At 45.1% G+C, this 11812-nt stretch overlaps 1 protein-coding gene across 1 annotated transcript in view; it reads right to left on the bottom strand.

Moving 5' to 3' along the window:
• Positions 1–201: 201 nt before the first annotated feature.
• The window catches only part of LOC142574428 (uncharacterized), a 45969-nt gene continuing 34358 nt past the window's right edge, over positions 202–11812 (bottom strand). The window contains exon 3 of the mRNA XM_075683513.1: positions 202–782. Within this exon, the coding sequence (XP_075539628.1) occupies positions 411–782 (372 nt within the window). The 3' untranslated portion in view covers positions 202–410. The remainder of the gene's footprint in view (positions 783–11812) is intronic.

The following is an 11812-nucleotide window of genomic DNA, read 5'->3' as shown; positions in this document are numbered from 1 at the left end:
GGCGTAAGTACGAGAATTTTGAGCATTTTCAAATGATTTGGTTAAGACTTTTGTTACCGGGGATATATTGATACGTCTTGTGTGGCTCAAAATAATGCCTTGATAGGAAGGAAAAGGAATGTAATTTATATCTCATATTTTCTTAAACAGTAGGTCTCTTTATCTCCCCCCATCTGCATTTCTCAGGAAGTGAGCAAAGACGAAGTTTGACTTTTAGTTTATTTTACGGTTATTCTCAATATCAATCACCACAGCAGACATGACCAAAATATTAGCTAAGATCGGGATAAGGGTACATAGGCGGACTATTGGATCCTCGACTCACGCCGCTGTGTACGAGGAGACGTGAGGGTATTTTACTAATATGCGAAAGTAGTTGAGCCATTTGTGGCCACGAGTCCTGCAACTAGTCAGTAATGTCGTTCGCCGGCACTGGAGGTCCCCTGCTCAGTCCACAGGCCAGTAGCCCTCTGTGCGGCCTCGAAAAAGTACTCTGCGCTGAGCTGCGACTGCGCGACGCCGAAGTCGTGCTGGTGGTGATGCCCGCGGTAGCCGAGGAACGCGTCGGGCTGCGAAGGCCGCACGGGAGCAAAAGCGCCCGGCAGCTGGTGGGGCCCCCTGGCGGCCACCGGCGGCGGCACCCCGGCGAGCAGTGCGGCGGGCCTCGGGCACCGGTTCATGCGCCGGCGCCGGTGGTAGTTGCCGTCCTTGAACATGTCCTTGTAGGCAGGGTGCAGGCACCAATAATTGCCTTTGGCTTCCGACGTGTCCTCGCGAGCCACCTAGCACCAAACGAAGCGACACAATATCACTATTTGCCTCAGGTGATGACATGGCGAATAATGCTCAAATCTGCGCTCATTTGATTGGTCTGGCTATGCGACCGTGGCTCTGAACGATGGAAGCAGTGTCTGACAAGGGAAATGACTTCAAAGACACCCTCCTTACATTCACTAGTTCTACATAGACAAGTGATGAAAAATGTTCTGCAGCCATAACCCCAGTCAAGTGTGAACGGCTCCAAAGCATTCTTGCATATTTAGAAGAAAGAATCTCACGAATAGCGGCAGTTTTCTGGGGAGAAGTGGTGACAGCCCTTGTAACGTGATTGTGAATGGTGGTATGTGCAAGATGAATGACACAGTGGTTGCTGAAGGTGAAATGTATAATTACGATTGCGGGCCTCAGTCGTCTAAGCCGCATTACCAGGTAAGACGAAGATGGCCAGACAGACACGACCTACGGCGTGCTTTGTCGAGAAGCCGACAACATAGGTAAGCCGATTTCCGACACTGCGCTGCCTTTGAAATTGGCCCACGAAAACGATTACATTGCTGCAAATGGTAGGAATAACTGTGCTAGACTCGACAAGAATGCTTTGCATCACAAGTCCACGTGGTAGACGCAGAAAAATGAGGTGACGTGATAGCAGTCATCGTGTTGCTATACCGCTGCTTTATAAATTCGCTTGCTTCAGTGTTGTCTCAGCGGTCTCATCAGAGCTCGCTGAAAGCGCTCGCTTCTGTAGCACCAACTGCCTGTCCGCACAGTTCGCGTATTAGCGACATGGCACGTGAGAAATCATCGTCGTGCAGAATGTCAACAGATCAAAATAGGTCACAGCTTTAACTGAACATGCATGTTTCAGTGTTGTCGTTTTCGGTGAATTATGGGACGGAGCTGTGAAGAGCAGCGTAGGTGTATGCTCAAGCACACCGCGCGTTCGTTCACATCCTAGCATTTCGTACCTCGTGATCTGTCTTGAATATTATCAGCGTGAAGGTCTTAATGCGGAACATTCTTAGCCTCTGCCTGGACTGTGATCTAACCGCGACTGACGGCGTAGCTGTCTGCTGATATCTAAACGCCGCGGTCTAACAGCTCGTAGACAAATTGTGTGTTTTTTTATGGGACGGGCTGATTATGAAGCACGCCACAGGGTCGGAGCATTATTTTTTATGATCTGGAATTCTTCAGCGTGCGCGCAGTTTTCGGTACACAGGAATTTTGAACGCATTCCATCAGAATACACCTGCCTTAGCCGGGGTCAGATTAGCAATTTCGAGTTCAGCTGTGCGACATGGAAATTTCGTCACAAGGTATTGCCATGTTGCAGCGGTGACGTAAAGGTAGAGCATCCGCCTCGCCTGCAAGAGAACCGTGGTTCGAATCCTGGTGCCGCGCAATTTTACACCGGATAAAAAAAGACCCGCGTGTCGATGAAATTACATAAACAGGCCTGGAGTGCGGCCTAATTCCGGTGACAAGAACCGGTAACGCACTCCCTCACCAGAGCAGGATTCGCCAGCCTGGTGCCGTACTTGGCCACAACGTCCTATATGAATACAACAATCAAACCCCTGCCCTCAGTCCCCAGCAGCAGCGAAGCAACTCACCACGGCGGTGGTCACACCTTTGACGCAGCAGAGGGTGCTAAGAATATCTGGTTCCAGACAAGCCGATATTGGAATCTGAACCTCGTAACGTTCAACGGTAGAACGTTATCTAGTGAAGCGAGTCTAGCAGTGCTATCGGAGGAATTAGCGGGCAGTAAATGGGATATAACAGGGCTCAGTAAGGTTAGGAGGACAAAAGAAGCACATACCGTGCTAAAAAACGGGCACGTCCTGTGCTACCAGGGCTTAGCGGAGAGACGAGAACTAGGAGTCGGATGCCTGATTAATAAAGATATAGCTGGTATTATACAGGAATGCTATAGCATTAACGAGAGCGCGGCGGGTCTTGTTGTGAAACTTAATAAGAAGTACAAATTGAAGGTCGTACAGGCCTACGCCCCTACATCCAGTCATGATGACCAGGAAGTTCAAATCATCTATGAAGACGTGGAATTGGCGATTGGTAAAGTCAGAACAAAATACACTATTCTGATGGGCGACTTCAATACCAGGGTAGGCAACAAGCGGACTGGAGACAAGTCAGTTGGAGAATATGGCATAGGTTCTAGGAATAGCAGGAAAGAGTTATTAGTGGAGTTTGCAGAACGGAATATTATGTACATAATGAGTAACTTCTCCGCAAGCAGGATAGCCGAAAGTGGACGTGGAGGAGCTCGAATGGTGAGACTAAAATGAAATAAACCTCATACTCTGCGCTAACCCAGGCATAATACAATATGTTTACGTGCTCGGCAAGCTGCGCTGCAGTGACCATAGGATGGTAAGAACTCGAATTAGCCTAGACTTGAGAAGGGAACGGTAGAAACTAGTAAGTAAGAAGACGATATATGAGCTAGCGCTAAGGTGGAAAATAGAAGAATTCCGGATCAAGCTAAAGAACAGATACTCGGCTTTAATTGAGGAAGAGGACCTTAGTGTTGAGGCAATGAACGACAATTTTATGGGCATCATTAAGGACTGTGCAATAGAAGTCGGTGTTAATTTCGTTAGCAAGGATACGAGTATGCTATCGCAGGAGACGAAAGATCTGATCAAGAAACGCCAATGTATGAAAGCCTCTAACCCTACAGCTAGAATAGAACTGGCAGAAATTTCCAAGTTAATCAACGAGCGTAAGACAGCTGACATAAGGAAGTATGATATGGATAGAACAGAACATGCTCTCAGGAACGGAGGAAGCCTAAAAGCAGAGAAGAAGAAACTAGGAATAGGCAAGAATCAGATGTATGCGTTAAGAGACAAAGCCAGCCATATATTTACTAATATGGATGAGATAATTCAAGTTGCTGAGGAGTTCTATAGAGATTTATAGAGTACCAATGGCACCCACGACCATTATGGAAGAGAGAGTAGTCTAGAGGAATTTGACATCCCACAAGTAACGCCGGAAAAAGTAAAGAAACCTTTCGGAGCTGTGCAATAACGGAAGGCAGCTGGGGAGGATCAGGTAACATCAGATTTGTTGAATGATGGTTGGCCGATTGTTCTAGAAAAACTGGCCACTCTGCATACGCAATGCCTCATGACTTCGAGCGTACCGCAATCTTGAAAGAACGCTAAAATAATCTTAATCCATAATAAAGGAGACACCAAACATTTCAAAAATTACAGACCAATCAGCTTACCCTCCGTTGCCTACAAAGTATTTACTAAGGTAATCGCAAATAGAATATCCAGAACACCTTGGACTTCTGTCAACCAAAGGACCAGGCAGGATTCCGTAAAGGTTGCTCAACAATAGACCATATCCATACTATCAATCACGTCATAGAGAAATGTGCGGAATACAACAAACCCTCAGATATAGCATTCATTGTATACGATAAAGCGTTTGATTGAGTCGAAACCTTACCAGACATGGGGGCATTACGGAATCAGGGTGTAGACGAGCCGCATGTAAAAATACTGAAAGATACCTATAGCGGCTTGACAGCCACCATAGTCCTCCATAAAGAAAGCAACAAAATCCCAATAAAGAAAGGCCTCAGGCAGGGAGATACGATCTCTCTAATGCTATTCACGGCGTGTTTACAGGAGGTATTCAGAGACCTGGATTTGGGAGAATTCGGGATAAGATTTAATGGAGAATACCTTAGTAACTTTCGATTCGCTGATGATATTACCGTGCTTAATAACTCAGGGTACCAAGTGCAATACATGCTCACTGACCTGGAGCGGCAAAGCAGAAGGGTGGGTCTAAATATTAATTTGCAGAAAACTAAACTAATGTTTACCAGTCTCGTAAGAGAACAGCAGTTCACGATAGGTAGTGAGGAACTGGAAGTGGTAGGGGAATACATCTACTTAGGGCAGGCAGTAACCGCGGATCCGGATCATGAGAGTGAAATAATCAGAAGAATAAGAATGGGCTGGAATGCGTTTGGCAGGCATTCTCAGCTCATGAACAGCAGGTTACCACTATCCCTCAAGAGAGAAGTGTATAACAGCTGTGTCTTACCACTACTCACCTGTGGGGCAGAAACCTGGAGGCTTACGAAAGGGTTGTACTTAAAATTTAGGATGACGCAACCAGCTACGGTAAGAAGAAAAATGTGTGAAACGCTAAGGGATAAGAAAAGAAAAGATTGGGTGAGGAAACAACCACGAATTAATGTCATCTTAGTTGAAATCAAGAAAAAGAAATGGGCATGGGCAGGACGTGTAATGAGGATGGAAGACAACCGATGGTCATTAAGGGTTACGGACTGGATTCCAAGAGAAGGGAAGCCTAGCAGTGGGCGGCAGGAAGTTAGGTGGGCAGATGACATTAAGAAGTTTGCAGGGACAACATGGCCACAATCAGCACATCACTGCGGTAGTTAGAGAAGTATGGGATAGGCCTTTGCCCTGCAGTGGGTGTAACCAGGCGGATGAAGACGATGATTATTGTCATGTTGTAATGGCGATTGAAAACCACACAGTACCGAATACTTCCCCATAAAAACATCTGACACTCAAAGCACTACGACAGCGGTGAGCACAATAGTCGATTGTCAAAATTTTATCGACGGGTCCAGGGCTTCGGCTATTTAAACACAAATTATCGGACATTCCTGCGTAATCTCTTGTGATCGTGCTAATCTCACATACCACTCCTCAGTAACACATTATGAGAGCGATTCTGTACAGCTCTGTACAGCTCCATTTAAGGCTAAAAGCGTCTTTTTTTCTTGGGAAGCTGGGAAATAACTTGATGGCTCTTAGTACCTGACGGATGCACCGATCAGTCGTATTAAAGTTTATTGCTCAGCGCGCTTTCCTTTTTTTCTTATTGCTAGCCGTTGTGCCTTTTAGGCTACTCTGAACAATCCCAACTACTTGCTGAATGTAGAGCATGCGTAGAGTAGGCGTTAGAAACTAAAATCAGGCTGTATTGTTGGGCCGCCTATGTACAAGGTTCTTCTAGAATTTCTCAAGCTTGATCGTATAGCTGTATGAATTCGAAATTTAACAAAAACGGGCCAGTTTACAGTTCTGCAGGAGAATGAAATATCAATAGAATGTACCGTTATGCCTTGTATATTATTTCTAGAAGAATGATTCCTTAAGCAATCATTATAAATCGATAATACCGTAGTGGAAACATTTCGCGAACTTCAACTATAGTAACCAAAGAATATAATTCCATGTAACTAAGTTTGATGGACTGGAAACATCGTACATGGTGTACTTATATTGACGGCTCAGAGAAAACAAATATGCTGCGGACTCATGGAAAAAATCTTTTGAATTTCTTCTAAATCCCACATTAAAAATTATTATAGTTCGAATGTTACGAAATATTGCGACCTTTCAAGAGACTTTTCTCGACAGTACTTTCGGAGCAACAATCGGCAAATACATTTATGGGCCAGGAAACACTAAGTATACCACTATAGGGTTAAGAGCGGGCGAAGATTCTGTGACCGGTATTTTAAGTATTCAGAAACAGATGTTTCGAAAACATGTAGGGTTTGTCACCACTTGAGACAAATGATGTGGAAGAGTCACATCGAATCGTAGTCAATAAGGTTCCCAATCATAAAAGTATACAAAGGAAATATCGACGAACGGTCGCTCCTAGTATTCTTTATATTCCATGTACATGTACAGGTTGTCCGGACTATCATGCACGAAGATTTTAAAAATATTCAAGTGTCTCGTAGCCGGACAGAGCATCGATAATGTTGTTTGCCGTCCCGTGGAGATACTCAGGTGTTTTTTTTTTCGCATTCCGTCTAATTAGACAACTCGTCTTAATTAATTAACTTCTTTATTAGTAGGTGTACAGAAAAAGTGCCAATGCTAAAATTGTAGAGCAACATAAAAAACTCGCGATACACCTTTCTGTGCCTCATTACGTGCTTCATAAAAGTTCCTCCCGAGCGTGAACGAAGCCGGCGAGTACACGCAAGATTGCCGCACGACCGGCCGCTCGAGCATCTTTTGGTGCATTCGCGGCCTTCGTTTACGCTCGGAAAAACACTTTTATGTAGCACGTGTTGAGTAACAAAGTTATATCGGGAGCCTTTTATGTTGGTCTACAATTTTCTCGTTCGGACGCTTCATCTAATTATAATATTTGAGAAGTTGAATAAATATTGAGAGTATTTATGTAATCAATGCAACAAATAATCTGAGTATCTCCAAGCGATTACAAACAACATTACTGAGGCTCTATCAATATACGTGGTACTTGCGTATTGTTAGGTCCCGGTGCAGATAGTAGGGATGCCCTGTTCGTTGCACGCAAACGAAATAGACCACCGGCTGCGCTCACGTGAGGTAATAACAGTTGATGACTCTGCGTTTGAATAATTTATTTGGAATTTCCTTATCTTGATGGAGGAATAATATGCCTAAATATTTTGATTTCCAAACTATTTTACTTTATCGTTGTGTGAACATCAACTCGGCGACTCAAAGTAAACTCCGTTTAGTAGAGGGTTAATTACCTTCGTAGAAACAATACACAATAAACATCGCAGGAGAAAAAAGATCAGATCAAGAAACGCCAATGTATGAAATCCTCTAACCGTTCAACTAGAATAGAACTGGCAGAACTTTCTAAGCCAATCAACAAGCGTAAGACAGCTGACATAAGGAAGTATAATATGGATAGAATTGAACGTGCTGTCAGGAACAGAGGAAGCCTAAAAGCAGTGAAGAAGAAACTAGGAATTGGCAAGAATCAGATGTATGCGTTAAGAGACAAAGCCCGCAATATCATTACTAATATGAATGAGATAGTTCAAGTGGCTGAGAAGCTCTATAGAGATTTATAGAGTACCAATGACACCCACGACAATAATGGACGAGAGAATAGTCTAGAGGAATTCGACATCCCACAAGTAACGCCGGAAGAAGTAAAGAAAGTTTTCGGAGCTATGCAATAACGGAAGGCAGCTAGGGACGATCAGGTAACATCAGATTTGTTGAAGGATGGTTGGCCGATTGTTCTAGAAAAATTGGCCACCCTGTATACGCAATGCCTCATGACTTCGAGCGTACCGGAATCTTGGAAGAACGCTAACATTATCTTAATTTTTAATAAAGCAGACGTAAAACATTTGAAAAATTATGGACCGATCAGCTTACTGTCCGTTGCCTACAAAGTATTCACTACGGTAATCGCAAATAAAATCAGGGACACCTTAGATTTCTGTCAAGCAAAGGACCAGGTAGGATTCCGTAAAGGCTACTCAACAATAGACCCTATTCACACTCTCAATCAAGTGATAGATAAATGGGCGGAATATAACCAATCCTTATATATAGCTTTCATTGATTACAAGAAATCGTTTGGTTCAGTCGAAACCTCAGCAGTCATGGAGGCATTACGGAATCAGGGTGTAGACGAGCCGTACGTAAAAATACTGAAAGATATCCATAGCGGCTCCACAGCCACCGTAGTCCGCCATAAAAAAGCAACAAAATCCCAGGAAAGAAAGGCGTCAGGCCGGGAGATACGATCTCTCCAATGCTATTCACAGCATGTTTACAGGAGGTATTCAGAGACCTGCATTGGGAAGAATTGGAGATAAGATTTAATGGAGAATGCCTTAGTAACTTGCGATTCGCTGATGATATTGCCTTCCTTAGTAACTCAGTGGACCAATTGCAATGCATGCTCACTGACCTGGAGAGGCAAAGCAGAAGGGCGGGTCTAAAAAGTTTATCTGCAGAACACTAAAGTAATGTGGAACAGTCTCGGAAGAGAACGGCAGTTTACGATAGGTAGCGAGGCACTGGAAATGGTAAGGGAATACATCTACTTAGGGCAGGTAGTGACCGCGGATCCGGATCATGAGACTGAAATAATCAGACGAATAAGAATAGGCTGGGGTTCGTTTGGCAGGCATTCTCAGATCATGAACTGCAGGTTGCCATTATCCCTCTAGAGAAAAGTGTATAACAGCATAGTCTTACCAGTGCTCACGTACGGGGCAGAAACCTGGAGGCTTACGAAAAGGGTTCTACTTAAATTGAGGACGACGCAACGAGCTATGGAAAGAAGACTGATGGAACGTTAAGGGATAAGAAAATGATTCGTCCTGTTCCGTGTAGTGCGTTCTGTATTGTTGACAGTTCAGTTGTGTACGTGAGAAAGACTTGACCGATACATGCGCAATGAGTATTTTAAGCAAAATTATAGCACCCTGGTTCCTCTACTCTGAGCTATCCGTGCCTCTTCTATATTTGAAGGTGGAATAAGCATTGAAACCGTTGCTACACCTAATTGACATGATACAGCTGCATCATGGGCATGATACAGCACCATGGGCATGGTGGGACCGCACGCCTATTTCCCTAAACATTTATCAAGCTCTAAAAAAATTCATGAGCCATTCCACTCTGTGAAGGTGGATGACCAGCAAAGATATTTAGCGCACGACACTGATGTGGCAGAGATTTTTGAACGAATGTTAAACATATTTATTGTTCTTATCTGTGGCCATCGTGACGATATGGGTACGCACACACATTCACGTATCAGTTGCGTTATTAAATGTGTCCGTTACGTGAGACAACGAATGGCTTATACCCCTTAAAAAAGGGCATCATAGCCACGAAAACGCGGCCACTCTATTACGACGACGGCTGTTATCAAGTCTGTCACACACGTTGCAGGTAAGGCCGAGTTGTCGACCAGGGAAGTCTCTATGGAACCTCGTACCCTTCAAATCAGTCACGTTGACCCCTTGACGCCGCTTTGCGCCATTATCTGGCTCTCGGTATGCTTCGCCGGTTTTCGCTAGTCACCTGCGCGTCGCCTCGTGGGCAGGCTCGTCAGCCGCCGTGCATGTTCGCACTGGCGTCGTTGCTCCCTTCATCACTCTTCATATGCACGATGTTGTTCTTCCGCAGTCCTGACGACGCGTGCCTTAGCCGTTGCACCGGCAGAATGAAAGTGAGATCAGTTACACCATCCACCTATAGAGCCGTGACGTCCGCTGCACATTAAACAGCCATTGGTGTTGGTAGTTTTTCGCACAACGGCCTCGGCTGTGGAAGCAGATGATGAGCAGCATGAGCGCATTTGTGCAGTGGCGACGAGGGGCGCAAAGAAAACAATGACGCTAGAGCCATTGCTGATGATGATAATGTATCCTGGCAGACACGACGAAACTCCGAATCTGCGCCACATACAGGTTCGCTGCAAGATTCCTCGTGGTCAGGTCACCGGGCACACAATACGTCACTCACTACCTCATTACATTCACACAGAGACAGCTGCGATGGAGCACCCTTTTAGGCACAGGTTGCCTTTAAACCGAGCTCCGATGCCACGGGCGATATGCATTTGCTTGTGTTGTTGTCTCTTTCACTCTCGCTTTTATTGTCGAGTTTTTTCGCGTTGGGACGCAATAAACACCTGGATTCTACCCATAGACAGCTTCGCTGTAAAAACATCGTGAGTTCTTGCCGAAACCTGGTTTTAGTTGTCTCACAAATTTTTGATCACAAGCTCCGTGAATAGCAATAAATCTCCAGACATCATTACCTAGCGCGAAGAAGACATCGGACGGCGGAAAAAAGCACACAGAACGAAGTGTTAGACTTGAGTTGTATTTTTACTACGAATAAACCTAACATTCATGGCAAGCTCATCTTTTGCCCCTCTAACACAGGAATTATCGCAACAAATTGATGAACAGGTTATTTTCCAGATAGGAAAAAAAAAATTTAAGAGCCAGGGACACGGTGCTTACACACCTCTCACCCACAACACTCCGAATACTTATCTATCCATTTGGCTATGAAGCCGATTGAGCACAACAGTGCTTTGAAACTTTGTGGTGCACGAGCACCTACGACATACATCAGCCAGATGGTCCCCAGCCGCTAATGTCCAGACAGCTGCCCTGTGTTCCCTCACGCAATCGTTTGAACCCCCAACGTTTGACAAATATAGCATTTGGCGCACGGTAGTGTAATCATGTAAACTGCAGCCACATGGCAGTCAACAAAGTTTGTCGCATAATTTTTCAAACAGGCGTCAGTACGTTAACCTTTGTTCACCGTGATGCACATTCTCGATTGTTTTTGTTGCGCCGAGAAAACGACCACAACGCCACACTTTCCCGTTTTCTTCTTGAGGCGGCGCGACATGTTGTGCATGTACGGCATATGCACTGCACGCACCTGGTGCCATGGTTAACATAGCCCAGTGGATTGTCGGTGTCACTGGACCTCATGAATGATGTTCTCAGCCACAGACACTATCGTGTCTTCAGGGACCCCGACGTTCCGCAGTCGACTAACCTCATGGTGCACCCTACAGGAAGCAGGTACCGCGTACCAAAACCCATTGTGGGCTAATGGAGGTGCGAACCAAAGACTGAGATTGTCTTTTCGAGAGCGGCTCTTCAAAATTGTAGGGCTTAGGGAATCAAAGCAGCACGCAGAGGGGACATGTGACGTAGCAGGTGGATCCGTATTAATTTAAACCACCTGACGTTTTTGACGCGGATTTAAAGCAGCACCCGCGAGCATGTTTTTGATTCTGTCCCCGCGGTCGTGAGGCTGCCGCCGCCAACACTTCAATCTGTGACTTCGTACTCTGCAACAGAAGGCTGCGTAGCCATTCTGCCACCATAGAAGGTTGCTTGAGGTAGGTGACTCGCACTTTGGGCGTCTTCTGAGGCCATCGACAGTCACAAATCATCATTGGTCACGCGACTTCTAAAAAACATAGCAGTTTCAGTGCCGGTACCCGGCGTGGTGAGTAAGTTACTAAAACATGCTTCTGAGCTTGAGGCTGCTAGTTTAGGGTACCAACCAGCCGTCGCATTCGGTTGGGACACTACGCAAAAATTATTTAAGGAAAATTACTGCAGAACTCATCTAACGATGGCTATCGACGGTAATGCGATTGCCATTTGAGCAATGTAGTGGGATACAGTATTTATTTA

The sequence above is a fragment of the Dermacentor variabilis genome, chromosome 3, assembly GCF_050947875.1.
Source record: "Dermacentor variabilis isolate Ectoservices chromosome 3, ASM5094787v1, whole genome shotgun sequence".
Taxonomy (NCBI): Eukaryota; Metazoa; Arthropoda; class Arachnida; order Ixodida; family Ixodidae; genus Dermacentor; species Dermacentor variabilis.
Note: the sequence above shows the minus strand (reverse complement) of the source record. Positions and strands in the feature narration are given on the sequence as shown.